Below are 26,253 nucleotides of genomic sequence, written 5' to 3'. Positions count from 1 at the left end.
ACCACCAATATACAATTGGAACACTTGGCTAATCGTATGCGCATACCGTTCTTCAGAGGTGTATTTATGCGTAATGCCCTACCGATGGACAGAGTTGGTCGAAACGAGAGCGGTATTGTGAATTTGAATGACGCGGAAGGCCCAGGCACCCATTGGGTAGCGTATGCGAAGCGAGGAGATCATGTTATATATTTTGACAGTTTTGGGAATCTTCGACCACCGAGGGACTTGGTGCGCTCTCTCGGACATAACGCCGTGAAAATTGAGTACAATCGTACCGCGTATCAAACGTACAATCAGAGCATTTGCAGACAATTGTGCCTGAAATTTCTCCAGACGGTTGGCAAAACATTTAAACCATAACATTCCGCGATCGGCGCTCAGTATTCGCTCGAACATGTCGCTGACGCTTACGCTAACCGGGAAGAGTAGCACGGTAAACTACTTTCCCGCGATTGATTTGAGCGATGATGGGTACGAGCTCGGACTTATGGATTTTTAAACGTATTACACGATACTGAACGTGAATTCCTCGAATAATAAATTTTACTTTGGTAAAGATGACAAGGAAATTACTATACCCGAGGGATCGTACGAACTACACGCCATAGATGAGTATCTGAAGCGTGTGATTGAACGACACGTAGCTGGTTCCGGCGATAATGCCAAAAACGTCGATGATGAGGAGTATTCGATAGTACTTCGTGCTAATTACAATACGATGCGGAGCGAAATCAAGTGTGCCTATCGAATAAACTTTAAGAAACCGAACAACATTGGATCGCTGCTGGGATTCTCGTCGAATCGGATATTGCAACCGCGAAAATGGCACGAATCGGACGTACCAGTCAATATCATGAACGTGAACATTATTCGCATAGAGTGTAACGTGACCGCCGGTGCGTACAGCAACGGTACGCGTGTGCACACAATACACGAATTTTCGCCGCGCGTGCCACCAGGATATAAGATATCAGAAACACCTGCGCAGATCATTTACCTGCCGATCATCGCACGGTGCATTACGGATCTGACGTTACGTGTTGTGGATCAGGACGGGCGATTACTTGATTTTCGCGGTGAGGAGATTACCGTCAGATTACACGTACAACACGACAACGATAGTGTGTGTAGTGTAAGATGAGATACTCGTTCTGAACGAAACGGCGTACGTGCGTAATACTGTTGTAAGAACTGCGGTGACATTCGATAAACAAAAGCTGCCAAACATTGACGTTTTCAAATCTAATACGAAGAAGCTCAGTGCATCAAACGTTGAATTTTTGAAATCTTTGGGCTTCAGAGTACGAGATACCTAATCGCGGGGAAAAATGATTGACATTTTGAATATCGGAGGTGAGCCAGTCTTTGACGATCGCATCGTCAAGATTGATTCTCATACGTATAATCCGTACGCCAACACGCTGTTGGGACACAGCAATGAGATACGAATACCCATACAGCAGCAAGATTTGTATACCTTACCGTGTTAGAGCTTTCTGTACGTCGAGGGCAAACTAACGACAAACAGAGCCATTGAGGGCTCTAATGTGGTATTGGGGAATAATTGCGTGGCGTTCATGTTCGATGAGATACGCTACGAACTTGACGGAGTGGAAATTGATCGCAACAAAAATGTTGGAATGACTTCGACACTCAAAAACTATACATTGTTAACACTCGACAGAGGCGTGACTCTGGATAATGCTGGTTGGGATACATATATTGACAATGTGGATGGAAACTTTAATTTTTGCGTACCGCTCTCTATGTTACTGGGATTTTGCGAGGATTACAAACGCGTGGTGATAAACGCTCGTCATGAGCTGATTCTAATACGATCGCGCAACTACAACAATAGTCTATTGGGAGATCCCGCGCTGGAGCCAAAGATTGAGCTGTTCAAGATACAGTGGCGAATGTCGCATGTGTTACTGAATGCAGTTAATAAGCTATCGATGCTACGAGCCTTGGAGAGCGGACGCTATCTGAGTATAACATTCCGATCGTGAGATCTGTACGAGTTTCCTCTACTACAGAGCACCACCAAGCACTCGTGGACTGTCAAGGCCGCGACTCAGCTGGAGAAACCGCGATACGTGATCTTTGCATTGCAGACTAGGTGTAAAAATGTAATGTCCCAAGACGTTACTATATAATAATACTTTATTTCGGCTTGGCCTTTCGGCCTAAATCCGGGACTCGGTTTACAATTGTGTCTTAACCATTCATTCCTTCATTCACTTTTTCTTTCTTCGGATCCTCTCTTAACCTTTCTATTTCACGCATACATTTTATTTTTCCTAAATTTCCTTCCTCTCCTAATAATTCTCTCACCCTAAACCTATTCTCCTTTTCTACATGTGTTAATATATGCTCAATTGCACCTTCTTCTTTCCCACAAATTTGACAATTTCTTCCTCCTTCTCCAGCCCAGAATCTGTTTCTCTCCTCCTCATTTCCGCATCTCCATCTTGCAATCATCTTTTGGCTTCTTTTATTTCCTCTCTCTCTTAGATATTTCGGTTTCCCTTGTACCATTATATCCTTGTATCTAATATTATATCTCGTGTTTTCTATCCTATTACCTATCCATTGCTCCAATCTCTCCCTTTCTCTTTGTCCTATTAATTGTCCTATATCCGTTCCCATTCTTCTCAGTAATTTTATCCCTTCCGAGCTAAAACCATTTTGCCTATAAAATATCTCTCTCTCCTCTCCCCCCATACCCCCTTGTCCTTCCATCTCCTTCTCCATAACACATTCTATTACTAGCTTTCTTTCCCCTTCTCTCACTGCTTTCTCCTCGAAATTTACCGCTCTATTACCTGCTATTGTACTGAGCTTTACAGTACTCGTTTCCTTTGCGACGGCCGTTGCTGGCCTACGGTCCGCCGTACGCGTAGGCGCGGTGTCGCAAATCAGATTTCACGCGAAATAACCAAAACGACAAGTATTCCCAAACAACCGTGATCGTGACGACTCAGACTTTCCTCGGCAAGTCCTCTCGACACTCTTTTGCTCGGAACTCAGTCTCTCTCTCTCTCTCTCTCTCTCTCTCTCGATAACTTCTCTCTATCCCCCGGGTCTGAGTCTCGTGGTCACGATCACCAATACGAGAGACGATACGGTACTTGGGCGCCAGGCGCAATCACTTGCGCCGCTCACGAAATTCGCACATAAAATTTCGATAGCTCGACTAGTCAGCCGTCCTGGGTTAGGGTATTATAAGGCCGCTGGAAGGAAGACAGTAAGACACAACGCAATTGTATAAAATAAATATATTTCGAAGAACTTCCGTGGATACAGGGGTTCGCTACTCGAAATCATACGAACGCCAGTACGCCGATACACAGACGCAATGTTGAGGAACACAACGAAAGACGAGATACACGACGCAATACCCAAGCGGTCGTCACCGCACAGCCCCGATACTGACGACTACTATACTCATACGCGAGTCAGTTTGTTACTTCGCGGTGACTTTCTTGGCACCCGCTCTTGAGACCTTCGTCGGTGATTTCTGCGGGGTATCGCGGTCCGGTCAGGAAACGTCCGTTACCGTCGGCTCGAATTCCTTTTCCCTCCCGCGATCTCGCCTGAATCCCGACGATCTCCCTCACGGGCGTTACCGCACCCGGAAAGTCTCACCCGTTCTTCCAACGCTCGGAAGTCGAGGACCCGCTACTAGAATACTCGGCATAACCCACGGTCCATCGTCGGCGAGGCGGATACTCTCAAAACGCGACCATTAATACTCCTCCGGACGACAAGACACGAAACGCAATACACGCGACGAAACACTCGAAACAATTCACGACTCGGCAACGCACAATAAACAGACTCCACGGCTCACGGCTCGACAAGACGCGAGTTAATACAGGACTACAAATTCCGATTATAATACAAAGACGACAATATTACGCGACAATCGACTGGAGTTGGCTTTCGAGGTGGAAGTTCTACCCCCCTTATGCGCGACACCGGGGCGGACGGGCCTCGTCTCGTTTCTCGCTCTCCTTGGCACTACACGATAACCTGTCCCCCTCACGAGGCGAAACAATGATTTAGGCAACAGAGCTCGAGGCGCCGTCGTAGCCGGTGTAATTACAAAAGATATCGCAGAGTGCAACCTTACATAAAGACCTCGTCCTCTGCGTCGTCGCTCGCTGTTCTCTCGCTCTCTGTTTCGAGGCCCTCGTCAGGATCGCTCCTCTAGCTTCGTCAAACTCCAAGTGACGAGTCGCGGGGCGCGTCGCGAGGTCCTTCCCCGTTCACGCATCGATCCGCGCATCGATCCACCACCGACTTATCGCCGAGCCGCCGCAGCTCCTATCGCCGCTATCTTTCGCACGGCGGGTAGCCGCTCTTCAGGCGCTTCTTGTGGATCGTGGTAGATGGCTAGCCGCGCCGACCTTCCCCGGTTTTCGCTTTTCCTCGCCGGGCTGGCCAGGCCCAAACGAGGGGACTCGAGGTTGTCGCCAAGGGGTTGCGCACCCCCTCCCTGGCGGTCGAGCTGGCTGTGCTCCTTTTTTTGGGTCGGCACGGGATTCCTCGCTGACGATCCGCGCTCGCAGCTCCGTTCCTTGCTGCTCCGCATTTTGATTCGGCGGTCGGCGGCATCGTTTCCTTGCATGGCTCGGAACCTCCAACGCTCCCGCGACCCTCAGGCTTCCCTTCTTCGTTCTTCTTTCCCGCCGGGTCCCCGTTCCGACGTTTTGCTGTCCCGAGGTGTGAGATGATGTTCTTCCAGTGGAGGGGCCTACACTCTGCGAAATTCTTAACACTACTAACCCTCGAAGCACATACAGGGTCTGTCAGACCCTGTCCTCAAGTTTCGTCCTGAATATCTTTTAGGCAGTTTGAAAATTGGCGGGCCTGGGGCCCCTGGCGGTAGTTTGGGGTCCTACCTATGATGCGTTCCGGTGCTTCCCCCATAAAGTCCTGTAGTCAGTAGGCATTCAGAACTGTTCAAAGTCGGTGCAGGGTCACTCAGACCCTGGTGTGTGCCAAGCGTCGATTTTGCCAAATCATTATTTTACCACAGTGCATGATGGCGTACAATCTACGCACACGTGTGCGGGACGCCTTGTTGCAGAACGAGGAAGAAGAGGATTTTGGTGGCGAAAATTCTGCTGAAGAGGATAATGTTTCAGTTCAGTCCTCGACTGGAAGTGAAACTTTAGACTACAGTGAAGCTGAAGATGTAGAAGAAATGACGTTGAATCAACGCATTTTGGAGCAGCGTGAGCGTGCCCGTGGCAGACCGTCAACGACGCTGCGCAGCAAAAATAACACAAAATGGAGCACCCTTCCTCGACCAAGAACATCAGATCGAGTGAATGCTGAAGAAAGAACTCCTAAACCTCGTAATGGTGCTGAGAACTGCAACAGTGTCACAGAGTTTTGGAATTGTCTCTTTGATGAGGAAATGCGTAATAAAATTGTTGAATATACTAACATAGAAATCGAAGATGTCTGTGCTAAAATGATGGCCGATAATGCTGTTATGCAGACATACTATCACACAACTGATTTGAAGGAAATCAATGCTTTCATAGCCTTACTGTACTATTCAGGACTATGGAAGTCAAACCATGTGAGCATAAAGGAAATTTGGAGTAACACAAGTGGTTATAATCTGTATCGTAGTGCCATGCCAAAATCACGATTTCAATTTCTGGCAAATCATTTGCGTTTTGACGTGAGACAGAATCGTTCTGGGGACGATCGATTATCTCCAATTAGAGAGTTATGGGATAAATTTATCCGCAATTGTGAATATTATTATGAACCGTCTAACGACACAACAGTAGATGAGCAGTTGCTGTCGTTCCGAGGACGATGTAAATTCAGGATGTACATCAAGTCCAAGCCTGATAAGTATGGCTTGAAAATAATCACCTTGAATGATGCTCAGAACTTCTATCTGATAAATGGAATCCTTTATTTGGGAAAAACTGGTCATCCGTCAAACGAGTCATCTGGAGAATTTTTTGTCAAGAAAGTGACCACTCCAATTCATGGTACCGACCGTTCCATCACTTGTGACAATTGGTTTACTACATATCCACTATTGAAGGATATGCTCAAAGATCCGTACAATATGAAGCTAACTGGTACCATTCGTAAGAATAAGAAAGAAATCCTAAATGAAATGAAAATCGCATCAAAAGAAGTTCCATCTTCAAAATTTTGCCACAGTGGAGACATTACTTTAGTCAGCTATACACCAAAGAAACACAAATTAGTCCTTGTTGTTAGCACTAAAATTATAACAACAAATATTGTAGATAATGGTAAACCACAGATGATTCTATATTACAATAAAACAAAGGGTGGTACCGACGTCTTTGACAAGCTCTGCCACGCATACACAACTGCTCGCGCAACCAAGCGTTGGCCAATGCGTTTCTTTTTTGGCATGCTTGATCAAGCTCAAGTGAATGCAAGGATTCTCTACACTTGCAAATATCTGGAAAAGAATCTTTCTGCCAAGAGTGCTTTGAAGCAGCTGGTTTTCTCTCTGTTGGAGCCGTATTTGAGAGAGAAGCTTGAGAACGCTACACTACGTACCGACATCAGGAAAAGTATACTTCTTATTTTGGGAGAAAATGCAGAGGCTCCGCCACAAGGTGATCGACCAGAGTTGCAGAAAAGGGCAAGGTGTGCACTCTGTTCTTACAAAAAAGATAGGAAAACAAAACGCTTGTGTCGATGTTGCTTGCGCCCAATGTGTGAAGAGCATCAAGCTTATATTTGTAATGACTGCGGTGGCACTGAGTACTTCTAACATCATTTTAATATTATTTGTTCATTGTAATCATATTTCAAGTAAATTTCAATAAAAATATACAATTTTCAAGTATATTTTGTCAAAAATTTATTTGTTTCCACGCTTCTTTTAGAAAGGAACGCTTTTTCACATCTAAAAAAAACCACCTCCGTCAACCTGCAAAATAAATACCTTTTTTGAAAGATACACTACAGGAGTAATTTTTCCCTGATTGTACCACTATTCGAGAATACAAACCTAAATTTTTAACCAAAAATATAAAAAATTAAGAAAATTACAATTTTTTTACAAAATTACCTTTTTTTAAAAAAAAACATTTTTTCAGGAATTTTTTCGATGTTTTAATATTTCTAACGAGGCATTTGAACTACGGGGATTGATTCTACAATATTTCAAGAATATCTGAGAATTTTTTCAAGTTGATCGGATAAGTAGTTTTTAAATGGTAGACCGTGAAAAAGTGCACAGGGTCTCACAAACCCACAGTGTGCTCCGTGATCGAAAAAATAGGTGTGTGCTCTGAGGGCTAAATAAGGTAATTAAATTCCAAATATTTGGAATCAATAAAAAAAATATATCTGTAAATCATATATTTAGCAATATGGATAAATTACAAAATAGTGAAAAACAAACAGCGCAAACTTTTAAAGAAAATGTAAAAAAATAGAATTTCAATAAATGAGTTAAATAATACGATTTACATTATTATAATTTGGCGCAAATTTGTTGTGCATCCAAATAAAAATTCACTAATATTACCAAAGAATATTTCAACATCTACGATTTATAACGAGGTATTTAAAAAAACAATACCTCCATTAGAAAAACCATTAAAAAAATATTTTCCAAAAAAATCCAACTGTTTCAAATAATTGTTACGTCTAGAGCTCCGTGAGCTCGAGGAAGGGCGCAACCAGACGCCTCTCGAGGTACGTAGGCACAAAACCGCAGTACCTCGTGTGTTCGAGCCGACCGATACGTTTCGATTTTCGGGTTAACGACCAAAGTCGATTTTACCCTGTTATTCGAAACGGTCCCTCGATTTTCGGGTCAACGACCGAAGTCGATTTTACCCTACTATTCGAGATGGTCAACTCGATAGTCCTTTTTAGGTAAGGGAAATGAATTCCTATTACCAAGGATAGGACCTGTACGATCTGTCAAGGAAAGGGAATGTTATACGAGGGTAGTTAGAAATAAATGAAACTTGGGTTTGTCTCTTAAAACATTTCCACTAATATATTCTGTCTAATGGTTACATAAATGAAATTAATGAATCGCTACTGATACGTTTGACTATAATTTAGAATTTGGAGTACAAATTTATTCATGATTCTCTTTCTTATAAATAGCGCAACTGTAATTTTGACTAACTTATAAAATCAAGACAAAAAGATTTGAGAAAGTTCTGATTAGAAGAATTATACATTTCCGAACATCGTTGGTAAGAATATATATATATATATATATATAACATAATTTAAGGTAACGGATAGATAATTATAACTTCGAAACGCATAATGGAGGTAATATTAGGTTGTCTATATAATTTAAAAATTCAAAAATTAAACTCGCATTTAAACTCTCTATACTATTGATACATATTAGATATTTCAAACTATAATGATAAATAAAATAAATCTATCATATTCATGCTTAAATGTCCAAATTAAAAATAAACTCTCTAATATAAATCGCCGGGATTAATACAGGATGAACGCGGTGGTGGGTTATGAAAGGTATAAATGTGTCGGGACCAGCGTTTTCGACCGCGATTCTGAGAGCAGGAATATTTATGGGTCCTGGTCCGCAGATTATAGTGATAGGAGGGAGTGGAAGAGAATAGGTGGGAAAGAAATCTAAGAAGTACTCCAATAAAAGGTGGAAAGCGCCCTGCGAAAACTCCCTTAATGTTAGGAATGGTAGGGATGGGCAGGCCGGAAAAATCGGGGTTCTCAGGGACTGAAGCTGATGAGGGAAGGGAGGTACTTAGTTCGGGTGTAGAGGAAGGGATGGCCGAGTTTGGGGTCCGCCCGAACTCAGGAGAGGGGATGGGTGAATACCACCGCGGAGACAACTCAGGGAGGGAAAGGGGGGAGTGGTCGAGAGAAGAAGATGGATTCCCGATTACGCTAGATCCAGGTGACGGGATATTCACAAAAAGGGGTGAGTAACGCTCGGTGGTATCGGTTGTTAATTGTGCTGAATCGGTGTAAGATGCCCCTTGGTTGCACGTTACAGTTTCTGCCCGTGTTTCTGTCGGGGTATTACTGCGTCCGCGATTGAAATTTGACACTTAAATAAAATAAGACGGAATTGATTCTTTGTGCCAGAAACCGAAATGAAACCACGAAGACGGTTGGAGGGGAGTAAAATGAAATTAATAATGAACTTAGGCTTACTTTTCTGGTACCGCTTCTTGGATGGAGTTGATCGTCAATGCGTTTGAGGAGGGAACCAACCTGACCAGAGGTCCCTCGGGTGGAGTCCAACACTGACTCTAAGATTTAAGCTCGATGTCCCGATCACGGGAACGAAACAGTACGATATGCGTTGTAAGCCAACTGAAGATTGAAGAGGACCTCTGACCAAATTGGTCCCTTTATATAGGGCTAAAAAAGTGTAGGTGGGGGTTATTTGTTTCCCAGAAGAAAAGAAAAGTAAAGCAAATTCGTTTCTATTGGAGCGCTTGTCTTTCCCAAATTGCAGCTGGTATCCGATAGATTTATGATTTTGTTCTTGAAAGTTAAAGTGCGGCACTTGTGAAGACCCCTCCGTTTACCATATTGCAATCCATGCTCACGTTTCCATTAGTCCATTTGCGTCGTATCTCTAGTTTGAATCTCCCCATGTATGGCAGATTTCTCAGTATTTAATTGTGGTGGATTACTTTTATTGCCGTCAGCGGGTACCGCTCCGCTTTTTCAGGTTCTGGAGCTGTCTTCGCTAAGTGATTTTAGCTCTTAATTCTGGTTATTTATTACCTATCGGACGTTCCGGCTGAGCGCAGTTAGGATTGGAAAAGCTGCGAGCCTTATGGTTGGCGTAACGCCTGTCCACCTGGCCCCCCTGCGCTCGTTCGGTCATTTTTTCCGTTGGTGGGGTTTAGTTCTTATTTGTTACTTTTTCCTATTTCTAAATTTAATATTTTTCTTATGGAAGCGAGGAACCGTGGAGTCTCCCGAATGTAACAAATAAAATAAACATGAAATAAATTGGAAAACTATAAAACATATGTTATATTTTTTATATTATATATTTTATAGTTTTGACTTATTTATTTATTTATTTATATTTATTTATATACATTTTTTAAATAATAATAACAAAATTTTTGGCATCAGTCGGAACATCGACTAGTGATTAGTGACGTGCACCGGATGGCAAATCTACGGAAATGAAGCCTCATACCTCTTCTGCTCATCATCACTTCGCTTGCATGTGGTGACGCTGCTGTACCCTCACTGGAGGACGGGTAGTAACCCCGTTAGAAGGTGAGGGGACAAAAGAAGTGTCAATTACATAACAATTAAATAACGATTCCAAGAGAGTATGTTTGTTTCGCCAGGAAATAATTAAATGTAACTCTTATTTAACATCGACACCACTGGCACTTTTATTGTCCGCAAATCACTACGTTTCGACTAGAATTTCTAGTCCTCTTCAGGTGTACAATTTTAAACAAAATATAATGTCATTTTTCTAAAAACAAAAGCAATATGAAATATAGCAAATACACATCAACAAAACCAAAGAAATGAATATGAAAGGTCACACTTACTACCAGAAAAATACATTAAAAATGAAAAATTAACTTATAACAAGAATCGATAAGTCGTCTCGGAGACGACAATAGACACGTCCGTACATGGTGATAATCAGCAAACAAGTGATTTAGGTGACAATCAATAGATGTTATTCAATACTGGATCATAAACACCAGGCAAACCTTCGGTATCTTTATGTAAGTTGATAGTGTTGTCGATTAGCAGAGTTGGAGAGTGCACAGTGAATGTTAAACGTTGGTTTTCTGTTCGTAACACTTCAGTTTATTTAACACAAGGTTCTCACTCTAACGAGTTTGCTGGCCAGTACAAAAATAATAAAAATAAAAGAAATATACAGAACTATCTTTCTTATCGAACAATTAACGCACACGGACCTCTGAACTCAGCCACGCGGTCTCTCTATCTAACGAATCGATCGTTCTAGATTTTATCGATAGCTTCTTGATAAGAGAACTTGCACGCGCTCTGTTCGATCGATACCTAATTAATTTCCACTACTGTGTCACAACTTATCAACCGATTCTGACTTAGCAAATTATCATCTAATGTACCTACTTCTAACAGATAGTATACGAGTTTCTTTTAATGAAAATCATTTCTGCTATTTCTCTTTTACCCAAATGGTGCTCATGATGCAGTACGTCCACATTTGACCAATCGAAGTCATGAATATTAGATATTCTGTGTTTGCTCACCAATGACCAATTATTTTCACATTTCTTTATAGCTTTCTTATGTTCCGAAATTCGTGTGGCAAGATGCCTTCCAGTCTGACCTACATAACAGGCTTCGCAGTTTACACAATTAATACGATATATTACTCCTATCTTATTACTATTCGTTATTTCGTCTTTACCACATTTTATCACGCAATCTAATTTTTTGTTCACACTGTGTAAAGTATTTATTTGGTATTATTTTAAGATTCTGCTAACTTGATCACTAAGACCTTTTACAAAAGGAAAACATATATAATGTTTGGTTTCCTTGTTTGTATTGTTAGTTACAGTCAATCCATTATTATTGCCCATGTTTTTATATTTAATTGTTTTAAGCCTTTTCTTAATATGTCTGTCTATAAATTCTAATGGATAGCAATTATTACTCAATATAGATTTAACCATCATAATATTCGCATCGTGAAATTTTATGTTAGAGAGTAAGATTGTTCTATCCGTCAGGCTTGTGACCACGCTGATTTTATGTTGTAACGGATGACTAGAAAAGTAGTTAACATATCTGCCTGAAAAAGTCAGTTTATGAAACCAATTTGTAATTAAATTTCCATTGTTCCTAATAATGGTAATGTCTAAAAAATTAAGCATATTATTATGTTCCAATTTCACTGTGAATTGTAACCGTGGATGATAACTGTTAAATATATTTAGCACATGCTGAATTCTGTCCGATGGTAAGATCATAAATATATCGTCGACATATCTATAATACACTTTAATCCTGAAACCCACTTTCTCAATGCACCATGTCTCCAAATCATCCATGACTATGTCCGCAACTACCGGAGATAATGGCGACCCCATCCTGCGAGAGGGACACAATATTATGTATAGATAACCAAAGCGCGATACGTCTCGTTAGGAACCCTGAGTTCCACAAAAGGACGAAACATATCGATATACGGTATTACTATATCCGGGAAAAGGTCGAAAGCGGAGAAATTTCGGTAGAATATGTTCCGTCAGAACTACAGGAAGCTGACATTCTTACGAAAGCGCTCCCGAGAAATCGATTCAGAAAATTCCGCGATATAATTAATATAGCTTCAACGAAGATGAGACGCTCAAACGGCGGTAGTGTTAGAGAATAAGAGTTATCGCGTCTCTTCGATATCTCGATAGCGGTTGGGAATCTCCGGTGTACTTCGGGCAACGGGCGAAGTCGGACGGTGCTAATTTAAAACTCGCTATGTAAGTCGAACCGTCAATCAAGACGAACGTGTGTATCGAGCTCTAATAAATGAGAGATAGTTTACGGACATCCGAGTGAAACTTATTAAACAAGTAGATTCTGTAAGCGAGTGGAATTATCGAGACGTAGTTAAACTGAATATCACACTTTATTCGCAGTTCTTCAGGTTTTTCCTACAGTCGCACCTCGCTTCGCACGCCTCGCAGCGGCAGCCTGCGAGATTAGTCGCGCCTCTAACACTTCACTCACGATTCCTATCACCACCCTGTTCCTTTAACAGAATGAAGTGGAGATTTTGGATGAAGAGAGTACATATAGGAAAAGAATGGTGTCTGAAATGGTGAACATCAAAATGCAAATAAACCCGTTGAATTTACAAAATGACACGCAGACGTTACCAACGGATTATTTTCCTATTTTGAATATGTTTTCCCCGTAACAACCTGGACGACTTTGTTTTGGCCTGCTTATTATATACGACATGGATAGCTTACGTTGACAGATCTGTGGTATGGCGCGAGGAACTCAGTCACATTTTTACATGCGGATGAACATGTTAAGGATATGACCATAATTTGTATGACCGTGTTACGTCCAGAGCTCCGTGAGCTCGAGGAAGGGCGCAACTAGACGCCTCTCGAAGTACGTAGGCACACAACCGCAGTACCTCGTGTGTTCGAGCCGACCGATACGTTTCGATTTTCGGGTCAACAACCAAAGTCGATTTTACCCTGTTATTCGAAACGGTCCCTCGATTTTCGGGTCAACAACCAAAGTCGATTTTACCCTATTGTTCGAAACGGACACTCGATTTTCGGGTCAACGACCGAAGTCGATTTTACCCTATTATTCGAGATGGTCAACTCGATGGTCCTTTTTAGGTAAGGGAAATGAATCCCTATTACCAAGGATAGGACCTGTACGATCTGTCGAAGGAGAGGGTGAAGCGAGGGGAATTAACTAAAATGAAATTTATTTGGTAAATTAACAATAATATATTCTGTCAATGGTCATCAGAAATACAAGTACAAATGGTTAAAGTTTTGAAACTGGATTGCGGATTTGAACATGATTACAAAAAACAATAATTCGATTAAAACGCCGCTACGGGAAACACAACGATATACTATCAATACAAATTTTAACTAAAATATTTGTACAAGTTGAAAATTAAAAACTGTGTAATCCGATTCATTCGGAGGAACATCGGTACATATTTATAATTCTAAATCAATTCTAAACCAAACGTATAATAGTTAATCCAAAAACGTTGATACATGTTATTATTATTACATTATTTACGCCTACATTTCAAGATTAAAATTATATAAAAATTCTCTAATGTAAGACGCGGGGATCAGGACTAGGTGAACATGGTGGTGGGTAATAAAGGGAACGTAGGTGTAGGGGCCAGCGTAGCTGATCGCTTCCTTGAGGGCAGGTATGTCTATCAGTCCTGGACCGCAGATAACGGTGCGGGGCGGAAGGGGAAAAGATTGAGAAAATGCTCGATGACCAGCTGAAAAGCTCCTTGGGAAAATTCCCTGAGAGTTGCAATAGAAGGAATAGGAAGCCCAGCAAATTCGGAATTTTCAGGGACTGGAGGTAGAGGGGGAAGGAATGGCTCTCGCCTGATTACTGGAGGGGAGGTAGGGATGGTCAAATCTATAAACTGATCGAGTTCTCCGGAGGGAATCGGTGAGTACCACCGGGGGGATAGTTCCGAAAGGGAAAGAGGGGAGACACTGGGGGTGGAGGGTGGATTCCCGATGATACTCGACGACGGTGTCGGAATTTCTATTGAGAGGGGTGAGTAACGGTCGTTACTATTACTAATTTTTCCCTGTTCTTTGGTTGTTGGTAATTCAGGGTAGGATAATCGGTGATGATTCCGGGAGAGGGGATCGACTGCGATCACGATTTTCGTAGGCCACTTGAATAGGAAAACGGATTGAACCTTGCTCAAATATCACGAAACGGTAAAAAGAGAAGAAAATTTAGATTTTATGTGCAGGAGACTTACTGTCTTCAATGTTGTGCTTCGAATGGAGTTCTTCTAAGTTGGATGAGCGAACCAATCTGACCAGAGAGTCTTCGAGTGGAGACCGACACTAATTCTATGTTCTTACTCGATGTCCCGATCACGGGAACGTAACAACGTTCTAAGTAGAAATTCACTGACTCGACGAACAATACGAACGTATGCTGGTTGACGATCCAAAGGCGAAGAGAGGCTCTGATCAAATTGCTCCCCTTATATAGGGCTAAAAGAGTGTAGGAGGGGCTATGATTTTCCCAGAAAAGAAGAAAATATAAAAAAAAGGTTTGTTTCTAACGAAATGTTCGTGGCTTCTGCATTATCGTGGTATCTGATGGATTTATGATACCGATTTCAAGTATTACGGTGCGGCATTTGTGAGAATCCCTACGCTGACCATATTGCAATCCATGTTCGCGTTTCCCTTAGTCTATTTGCATAGTGTAGTTAGGTTCCGTCTGCCCATGTTGGCAGGATTTCTCAGTATTTAAATTCGGTGGATTACTTTATGACCGTCAGCGGTTACGTTTCCCAAGTGTCGCTCCGCTTTCCCAGATTGGGAACGGTCTTCGCTAAGTGATTTTCTGCTACTAACTCCGGTTGTTTATTGCCTATCGAGTGTTCTGGCCGAGCGGGTTGGAAAACTGTGGGCCCTATGTTTTGCATAATCCCCGTTCACTTGGCCCCCTGCGCTCGTCCGGTCGTTCTTTCCGTTGGTGGGTTTTATTTCTTACTTGTCCCTTTTTTTTCTAACTTTGATATTTTTCCTATGGAAGCGAGGAACCGTGGAGTCTCTTGGACGTAACAACCGAGTCACTATTATTATAAGTTTTTTATATTGAGATGTTCATTTGATTGTTTGACCGAGTTATGACTTTCAAAGTTTTTCTGTTTGAAATATTCATTTGAACGTGTAGAATTATGTTTGTGAGGAATGAGATTGACATGCGACATTACGTAGGATGACTTATATGTGAGTAATTATTGACTTTAAACCTTGAATGCACATTTATATAGAAAATAATTAGTATTGTAACGTAACACATTGATCAACAGAATGTATTATTGCACACTGAAGATGGTCCAACGTGTGGACTGAAACGTTTGTGTGTTTTGAAGAAGAATAAATAATAAGCATTTTCACCCAGCTTCGCTCGGAACTACATTATTTCTACTCCAATTGATTTGCTGAGTTTTTGAGAATTGGATGATAAGTTTTAATTCCTTTTTCACATTCATTATTGCCTTTTCCAGATTTTCCTGTAACTCTTGTAGTTCATCGAAAGTGAGACCCATTTTTACCATTCTCCTTGTCAGTTCTTCTATTTTTTTCTGTCGTTGCTTTATAGGACAATGTTGAGTCTCTTTTGTATTCGAGGAGCACATGCGAGGTGACATGCTAAGTGGAAATGTATTTCTGCAACAAAAAGATAATGCGCAATACATTTTCCTTGTCGTCATCCTCAACATCCTGCAACATACAAAAGTTCTATCTATGAAAAAGACCACTAAATTACTAGCCACTCTAGAGCACATATTATGAAACTGTTCAGAAACGATTCCGATCGGAATGATTCCGTTTTTCCCACATTTTTCCCCAAAAAATAGAAAGGGAAGAACAAGGAAGAAAGGGACAAATGTGGAAAAAACGGAATCATTTCGATTGGGTCTACTAGGTCTAATAGGTGTAGTAAGCCTCAAGTCGTAAGAAATTCATCAATCACAGTTGATCTTTCTCCTCATATTCCACTGAGATTGGTCAATTTCTTGCAGCTTAAAGCTTACTACACCTATTGTAGATCCGGCCTTATTAGTTGCGCATAGAGATCATATAATCAGAGTTGCGACAAGTAGATCAGAGTGCCGCCATCATATCTCATCGAAATTGTGCGAGGGAGAAAGAGATAATTGTGCGTTCTCTCTCTTGCACTTTCCGACTGTTCGCACTCTGATCGAGTGAAAAGTGCACGTAATAAATGTACATATGGCAATAATCAAACAAGAAGCTAATAAGACAAGTATATTTACGTGATATAGTTTTACAGTTGTATAAAATAGCAGAAACGGATGAAAAATGGTGGACCAATCAGCAGAGGATGTCTAATGTCGCAACTCTGATTACAGGATCTCTAGTTGCGCAGAATGAAAAATCCTCTTGCACGATGAAAGAAATCCGTTTGCACGATATCGAGGAACCTAATCTTCTACTCTTGTCCACGATTTTACATGCGAAATTTGGCATGGTGTCACATCCAGGGAAGTGAGAATGTAGACGATCAGGTACCTGTCCCAAATCTATCCCTCAGGTGATTTGATTTCAGGTGCTCTCTTTTGATTATGGGTCAATCTGCATACACCGACTTTACCCGGGAATGGAGAGAGCTTGCGATTAACTCTTACGGTGATGAAATCGTGATTGTCAAAAATATAATAATATTGTAAGTCAATTACGAAACTTCTTAAATGGCCAATTATGTCATAAGATTTTATAATAGGAATGGTTGTCTGTCAAATAAAATAATAAGCACCTTTGGATTAGTATAACATAATCAATATCATTTATTATTCAACTTCTGATTCCATTTCGTCTGGAAATTCGTGTGTTACACTCGTGTTTGTGGTGCTCTCTGTTAGTGTAATTCTAACAAGTTTTTCTATCTTCATAAAATATGCATTAATTATAGGATCACAGGGAGGTTTAGAAATAACTTCAATTTCTTCGATAAATTCAATATCTGAATCACCCGTTGAATCAACTGGCTGATTTTCTTTTACAAAAACTTTCACCGTAGATGCGTCAGATTCTTCTGGGGAAGATGTACATTCAGTAACTTGCGGCGAGGACTCGCTGCAGTGTGATGGTAACTGAGATGAAGAGGTTTCCTGAGTTAACGTTGAAGGATCTGGCGTAGCGGTTTCTTCGCTCTGCCGTTTGTCAGGGTTTACAGATCGACTAGGCGGTTGGTCGCCCAGGTTGCGCAGGAAGTCGGAAAATTGAGCTCGACGCAACTGCAGCAGATACTCGATTCTTTCCCTTTTTCGGCGGCCCGCTCTATGCTTATTCCTTCTAACCATCTACATGCGAAAATAATAATAATAAAAATTAGTACTCTGAGCGGGTTTTCGCTCAATAAAGCGGATTATCGCTTGAGTACCTACTTCTATAGTGATTGAGCCACCCGTTTGGTTGTAACTTGGTATCTTTCTATTATTCAACAAATGAAAAATAAATTAAAATTATTATCTCTTTTAATTCTTCAACAAAATTATGGTATAAGAATAGGAAAATATTGAAAAGAAAATCACAGCGTAATGTCGCTGTGTAGTGTATGACAGTAGTATAATATGGAAATAAGGGCGTCACTTCGCTCTTACTAATGGAAAAATGAAAAGGATGAGCAATAATAATGCTCATATGCAAAGGATTGAATAAAATAAAATATCTCAAAAGAAAAGTAGGCAGGTTACTACGCCTTTCTTTATAAGTGGAATGTAGCACAAGGTAAAGAGACGGGCACTTTTATGCTCATACACGGTGATGGAGTTGAAGAATAAAATAGTGATTTAAAACAAATTAATATTGATTCTAATTCGTTATTAATTATTATTCATAATTTCGTAATGCTTTATTTGTTAATTAAATAAAATATACCTCCTGTGACTAAATTGAATATATCAGGTAGAATATATAATGAATTGGTCAGACGTAGTATACATAAAGAATTGGTCAGACGAATGAATCTATGTTCGTGCTTAACAATACAATAAACGAAAATTACGTAATTTATTAAACTTAAATCTTGTTAGTGCTATACTGTAACCATAATTAAAGTTATTAATTCACCATGCACTGCTTTATGGTAAGTCAGCAATCTCTTAATATTGTCACTAGCGTAATTGTCACTAGCGTAAGTCGTACTATTGTCACTAGCGTAAGTCGAACTTTTACCATGCTCACTTGATTTAAGTACACAAATGTAATAAACTTGTAATGCAACTGTTAAATTAATGTTTATAATCGAATTATCCTTCAAATAATGGTATGATTTGATATTAATTCACTTTAATATTCAATGTGACTTAATTGTATAATGAGGGATATATGTTCTTATACTGGGCTAAGGCATGAGAAAATGGCGGCTATACACGCCGTGGTATATGACAGGTATGGAAGCGAATGTTCGCCCTCGAATGTTTTCAAAGGATAAATCACAGCGAATGAAGTCGCTGTTAATGGTATTGAAAGGGAAAAAGTGAATTAACGCTTTTAATATAATTAAAATAAATGGGTATGCCTCGCGCAAATAAATTGAATAATTAATGCATTCATGTACTATATATTCAATATAGGATGACGCTTCGCTGCGAATTTACGCTGGCGAGCGATTCTAAACGAAAGTTAAAGTTGAAATATAATTGTTTGCAACTGTTGTACCATTAATATTATTCTCAATGATTAATGCAATAATATTTGAAGGGTATATTTAATGAACAATCAAATTAATCAAAAGTTTATTACTACAATCAAGTGCAATATAGAAGTTGGTTACAATATGAATGTATGTGTTACTTGAAATAGTTGTATTCGCAAATGTCATATAAATCTGAACCCTCAGGCCAGTAATTGTTTCACAAATAGTTATAAATCAAAAATATTCAGTAACTGTAAGTGTAATAATGTATTGAAGCTTTATAAATCTGTCAAAATGTGTAGTATGTATATGGAATACAAGTATAACGTTTCATAAGAGCAGCGAGTATAAAATAATTAAACAAATCTACTCACAAGCGTTCCCACGGATCTAACCCTCAGGTCAGGAAGCACTTGATGATGTAGCAGCAAAAAGAATAAGTCAATCAGACTTCGGTAATAACTCAAACTTCACTGGCTCTACGTTATATTTTACGCCTAGTTAGCGAATTTACGCTAGCTGGCGACTCCAATAATAGTAGTCGTTATAATAATGGTAGTAATCGTAATAGTCGTCCTAAGTAAGTTTCTCTGGCTGCTGCATCACGTTATATATTCGAAAATTATGATGCGTGGGGACAGGGTCCCTGTAGCTCGAGAAGGGATTACAATAAGTGGGGACGCTACGGTTAAAGCAAAAACTAAAATAGTAGGGAGGCTCTGCCCACTTAACTCATTGGTTCTGCGTTTTCGAAGCTTCTTATGGTGGGATCGAAAACTTAAGTGCTGGGATTGGTCTCACGGTGCGTCTAGTGGGGACGATGAGCTCAACGGTGAGCTCAACGCTTACAAAAGACAAACGTATTTTGACGCGTAAGTTCAACATAAAATTCTCAGTACAGAATTATCGCTCATCTGTTATACTTTTTAATCAACCGGAGTTTCTCCGAATCAAATGGCAGCTGCAACTTCCTGCCGATATATCTTACTCGAGATATCTATTCAACCTTTGATTAAGACAGCGGTCTTGGATTATTATTTCAATCAGGTGCCGACAAGTCACCGTCTTTTACAATTAGTCATCATGAAATAATATTCCTTCGTGAATTTAAATCCTTTTTTTTTCCTTTGTTATTGTACAATTAGTCATCATGAAATAATATTCCTTCGTGAATTTAAATCTTTTTTCCTTTGTTACTTAACGCTGTGTTCACTGTCTTATTCGGTCAGTGTCTTATTCAAATTAATATTCAAATAATTCTGTAATGCTCACAAATTTAATTCTAAAAATTATAACGCTTGACATATGCATTTTATATGCTCGTAGTCTTATGCATGAATTATTATAAGACCTTGCATACGTTTACTTAATAATATAACGCACTCAGTTAAATAATAATAATTATAAATTATTGTAAAATCAATTATTGGTATCTTGAGCCTTTAATAATGTAATTAAATCATCTAAAATTATTTTTTCAATATACCATTCTAATAAACTTATAAAATCTCACTCAACCAATAATTGTCTTATAGTTATAGGGATGCCTATATATATAGATATACACGTGTATGTACTTGCACGTCTATTCTTTGGTTATTATAAAATTATTAATAAAGCAACTATTGATGTGCCGGGTTTAATATTATAATTAAACCATATAAAATTATTATTCCAATACAATATTAGTCTTAATTTATTCATAAAATCTTAAATAACCAATAATTGTTTTATGGGTTATACGCACATATATAAGTGTGTTCGTATATGGTATGGTTAATATTAACTTAATTATTAACGGATTAAGTGCGTAATAATTATGTACTTAAATTAATGCTCAATAACATAAAATATTCCCTTAAAAAAATTCAATAATCCTTACTATAAATGTAATACCATGTGTAATATACTTGTATTCATAATTAATTAACGATTTATTCTTTTCTTAATATTTTTGGGTTAAACAACTTATTTCCTTTTATATTAAATTGTTCACTAATTGATTTTGACTTTAATTGTTTTTAACTTTGTAACTTCTAAACTATTAATATTTCATTAAAACTTCCTACACTATAAATATTGAAAAATAACGCTGATTTGTTTAACAAATAGTGACTTTGCAATTTTTGCAGTTTCTCAATGATCCCGTGCTGCGATAAGGAAAATTTCATCAAAGGTACCATCAGCCTAGCTAAAAATGATGATTCCCAAAAGTTGTTGGTCACTTCCGTAAAAATGATTATTTTCAAAATCTGAGGTCCCTACTAGTTTCCTCTTATGACCTAGATGCTTCAATATAATTATAACAAATTATTTCCTTACGGTTCAAATTTTAGACCCAAAAAATTTAGTAAAATTTTATTGCAATTTCGTAACTTTAAATACGTACTTCTTTTTGACTAAGATTGTAGATAAATATTCTTCATTCTTTTACTTATAAAATGTTTCTCCTTTTATGTTATAAAAATAATCTTTATTTTTCTATACGATAAATTACTTCAAATGTGGTAATACAATTTACTATACTCACAAAAACTATTTCATTGTATAATAAAATCAATTCCAAAATTTACTCCTTTAATTGTTATTAATAACAACTTATAACCTTATACAACATTCAACACCAAATGTCTCCGTAAATTATAATAACTGTCAAAGCTACACTGTCACTTAATAAAACTCAATTCCGCCGGCATTATTTTTACTCTTGTCTTAAATAACTAATTGATTTTTCCCGTTTTTATATAATAACCGACCCTATTGGTTTTAACGAAAATTACCTACTTGCAAAGGACTTTACTATAGTATAATAAAATCCATTTCAAATCCATTTGTTTCTTTGTTATAAAAAATAATTAAATATTTTATCCTGTCAAGAACCCTAATGTATTAAGCCAAATTTGTAATACTTATCAATGGCTATATAACCATATAATAAGATATATTTCCAAACCAATTCTTTCAATTATTACAATCACATTAATACTTTTTATATAATAAACAATATTAAGTAGCTCAATGGTTTTGCTACACCTACAAAAACCTTCATGGTATTACAATTCAAACGATCTTAAATATTACCAATCTCGTAATATTATATTATAAATCTACCAAATTATTAATGATAAACGTGTCAAAATTATTTTATTTAACTGCTTGAATATATAAAACTGTTTTTATACAGTTTACTGATTTTATGTATGTTTTTGTGTTTTTAATATTTTCTTTTCCCTTTATATATGTTAATATTATTACTTCATATATTTTTATATTAAAACTAGTATCAAGCTAAAGCTTTTAACATAATAAATGTGTCGGTTAGGTTGCTAAGTAAATAATATTCTTGGTTAGGTTAATAACAGACTACTGTACGTAAGCCTGTGGTTAATAATAAGTAGTGAAGCAAAAATGGTAAGTATCAATGGCGCTCAAAAATAACTATCAGCGGTTATACATTAATAATTAATATTGCAAATAAAAAAATTAAAATGGGTGTGAGGTGGACGTCAGGACGTCACAATGGAATTTTCCAAACAATGAATTTTTTTATTACGTTTCTAAATTCACTTCAAAAAATATCATCGTATTCGTTCAATATATGGTTAGTGTGGATGATAGCTATTTTGTATATACAAAGCTTCGAAGCGGGAAAATGTTCAAAAATTATAGGTTTGTTATCGGCTTGTTAACCTAACCTCGTACAATAATATGTTTAATATAAGGGCCAGCGCACGTACATTGCCGTAGCACTTTACGCCACCTTACGCCATCTTAGTGAGAAGCTTACGTTACGCGACACGTAAGCCATCGTACGGCAATGTACGTGCACTAGCCCTAACAATTTGGCACTTTGTATGTACGAAATGGCTATCATCCACACTGGCCACATATTAAATGAATACGATGATGCTTTTCGAAGTGAATTTAGAAACGTAATAAAAAAATCCATTGCTACTACATCGGTAATACAGACGACTCCAGAATTCCAAAAAATCTTTATATAACCTCTTTCATATAACAGTGTTGTGTATGAATATGGGAGGGTATTGTTACGGTATGTAACGCTACTATTTTAGTTTTTGGAGTCAATGCATTCAAGCAATTTACCCCAGGGACTCAAGTTGTGTGCGTTTGCGATTCAAAGAGGATCGAAAGTTACCGGAAAAGGAATGCGAGAGTTGGAGATTCGAATATTACTTGAATATTTACCTAACTAAATATTGTGTTTATTGAGGATAATTAATAGACAACATTGAACGAATTTAGAGAAAGGGAGAAATAGATAAAATATAAACCTTGATTTATGACCACGTTGACGCCAATTTAGAGATCTCGCCACTGTACTATTTTGAACCGAACCCGAAAACTGGAAAACCAAGGGACTAAAAACTGCGGACGTAAGAGAACGTAAGAGAAGAAGGAGAGAAGAGAGCGAGGAAAGCCTGACTGGTTCTATTTATACTAAAATTGTGCGACGGAATTTTCTTTTAACCAATGGGAGATCTCAAAAATGGTTGCAACTAGAGTTCTATATAAGTGAGGATTCACACCGCGTCGATGTACGACGTACAACGTCCGAAATCCAATAGGAGAACAACTTTCAAGCCTTGTGTCCACGATGTTAGAAATCGATCCGAGATCTCGATCCGATTTCTAGCATCGTGGACACAAGGCTTGAAAGTTGTTCTCCTGAAACGGTGGAGGAATTCTAGACCGCCACACAGGCCAACCGAACAAAGAACGAGACGGCACGTTAGGTTATAGTTCAATGGACGGCACGCACTAACACATACACATATCAGCGTATCTTCCGCCAGAAATTGAAATCGACGTAATGACAAAACGACGTAACGGCGTAAAATAACTAGGCGGAAGTTTTCTAGTAACTTCAGGTTACGCTTTACGCAAGTTACGCTCCGTGGGGAGGCATCCTGACTTCGACCGTACCCAATATCTCTAGTTAGAATTCCTAAAGCCTTGTGTCCACGATGCTAGAAATCGGATCGAGATCTCGGATCGATTTCTAACATCGTGGACACAAGGCTTTAGGAATTCTAACTAGAGATATTGGGTACGGTCGAAGTCAGGATGCCTCCCCACGGAGCGTAACTTGCGTAAAGCGTAACCTGAAGTTACTAGAAAACTTCCGCCTAGTTATTTTACGCCGTTACGTCGTTTTGTCATTACGTCAATTTCAATTTCTGGTGGAAGATACGCTGATATGTATGTGTGTTAGTGCGTGCCGTCCATTGAACAATAACCTAACGTGCCGTCTCGTTCTTTGTTCGGTTGGCCTGTGTGGCGGTCTAGAATTCTTCCACCGTTTCACTGAACCAGTAAAAAGTAAATAAGGATCAAATTAGGGTAAGTGAACAAGTATTTTTATGTAGAATATATAATAGTGGGTGCTTGCGCGGTGAATAGAACGAATGACACGTTTTTCCACAAACTCCCCAGTGTGGTATCATCGGCACGTCTACAACTATCGTTCAGCATCGCGACGGACGTCGGGTAATAACAGCCAGCGGAATATCTCATGCGCAGCATCCGCAACTGCATAGTGGTCCATTCCGCTTTCTCTCCCGCAGCTCTGTGCGCGTGCGGAGTTCCTCGCGAGAAACGTGTGCATCACGGAATGCTCACACCGATCAGTGGTAGCTGTCGTAAGAAAGGTAAGTCTGGAGGAGAATAACATAAGGAAAAGCTATTATCATCGGTCCGCCAAAGGTTGAACCTGAGTTTTCGGGATAAGGAGGGCGTTTTTAAAAAAATGTTTCGGACAAAAGTTACTTACTTTTCGACGAAGAATCAGAATCTGCAATAAAAAGTATGGGGTTCCGTTTAAAAAAACAATGTTGAATTCCGTATGACCTTGGCACGTTCACTCAAGGTCAAATCAATGACACCATCTTATGTCCCCCTCTGAACCTTACAACTTTTGTATAAAACATTTCTTTCAACAACGTAACCCCTGTTAGATATTCAGGGGTACCCATCTTTTTGACTCACTCTGTATATATATATATATATATATATATATATATATGTGTGTGTGCGTACGCGCACATGCGTGCGTGTAAATACAACACACACACACAAACACTTATATACCTGCATATTAATATATTTTTTAAATATTTATGTACATGTTCAAAAATTTTTTAAACTCCAATTTGCTCACTTTAAATCGTATCTTTTATATTTTTGTTTTTTGACGTTTTTGCCTAAGGAAACTTTTAATCAGCATCACCTAAACTACAACATATTTCAATTTCAGCCAATTTGACCGGGCCCGATTTTTTCCTATAAAATGTGCGGGGTCCTTTCTGTGCCAACCCAGTCAAATTCGTGATCATTGTCAACCCTATGTTTACTAACAACAGAGAGAGAAGTTTCGTGTTTTAAAATGTCAGATTTGTGTTCTTTAATACGCTTTTCGAGATTTCTGCAGGTTTGGCCAATATAACAAGCCTCGCAATTAGAACAATTGATCTTATACACAACATTCATAGACCGATTGTTTGCTAATACGTCTTTGCCTAGTCTAATCACACCGTTAAGTTTCTTGAAAACAGTAAAAACGCAATTAACATTTATACATTTAAATAATCGTGCTAAATTCTCACTTAGTCCATTAATGTAAGGAGTCATTATAAAATTGTTGTTAATCTGTCTATTTGTATGTTCATTAGATATCTCCTCATGAAAAATCTTCTTAAGTCTACGGTTGACATGTCTAGTAGTGAAATCAGATGGATAACCATTGTTAGATAGAATGTCTAATACAGTTTCAATATTCGAAAAATGAAAGATAGGGTCAGATAATAAAATTGCATGGTCAACTAGTCCCAAAACAACACCAATCTTATGTTTAAGAGGGTGGCTGGAAAAATAACTGATATATCGGCCTGAAAACGTGGGTTTGTGGAACTAATTAGTAATCAGCCTATCTCTGTCCCTGATAACGGTAGTGTCTAAAAAGTTAAGGGAGCCGTCACATTCAGTTTCACACGTAAATTGTAGTCGAGGATGATAGTTGTTGAAAACAGATAACACATTTTGTATCTTGTCAATAGGTAAAACTGCAAATATGTCATCGACATATCTGTAGAAAACCCGTATATTAAAGTTAAGCAGCTTAATGCAGTCAGATTCCAAATCATCCAGGACCATGTCAGCAAGAATCGGGGACAGAGGAGAACCCATAGGGCTGCCGAAGACCTGTTCATAAAAATTGTCGTCAAATTTAAAACACGTGGAGCTTAGAACTAAATCTATCGCATACAAGAA

The 26,253-nt window shown here is 38.8% G+C and overlaps 1 protein-coding gene across 1 annotated transcript; it reads left to right on the top strand.

Annotated features, from left to right (window-relative positions):
* The first annotated feature begins 4,914 nt into the window (after nt 1–4,914).
* LOC105277926 (piggyBac transposable element-derived protein 4) lies at nt 4,915–8,462 on the top strand. The gene has a single exon (XM_011336678.3). The coding sequence runs from the start codon at nt 5,051–5,053 to the stop codon at nt 6,791–6,793; it is 1,743 nt and encodes a 580-aa protein (XP_011334980.3). The 5' UTR covers nt 4,915–5,050; the 3' UTR covers nt 6,794–8,462.
* Nucleotides 8,463–26,253: the final 17,791 nt, after the last annotated feature.

The sequence above is a fragment of the Ooceraea biroi genome, chromosome 4 (genome assembly GCF_003672135.1).
Source record: "Ooceraea biroi isolate clonal line C1 chromosome 4, Obir_v5.4, whole genome shotgun sequence".
In the NCBI taxonomy this organism is placed as follows: Eukaryota; Metazoa; Arthropoda; class Insecta; order Hymenoptera; family Formicidae; genus Ooceraea; species Ooceraea biroi.
This window is presented reverse-complemented; position numbering and strand designations above follow the sequence as displayed.

What these genes read in the sequence shown, in the direction of transcription:
- LOC105277926 (XM_011336678.3), top strand. Translation starts at nt 5,051, where the DNA reads ATGATGGCGTACAATCTACGCACACGTGTGCGGGACGCCTTGTTGCAG.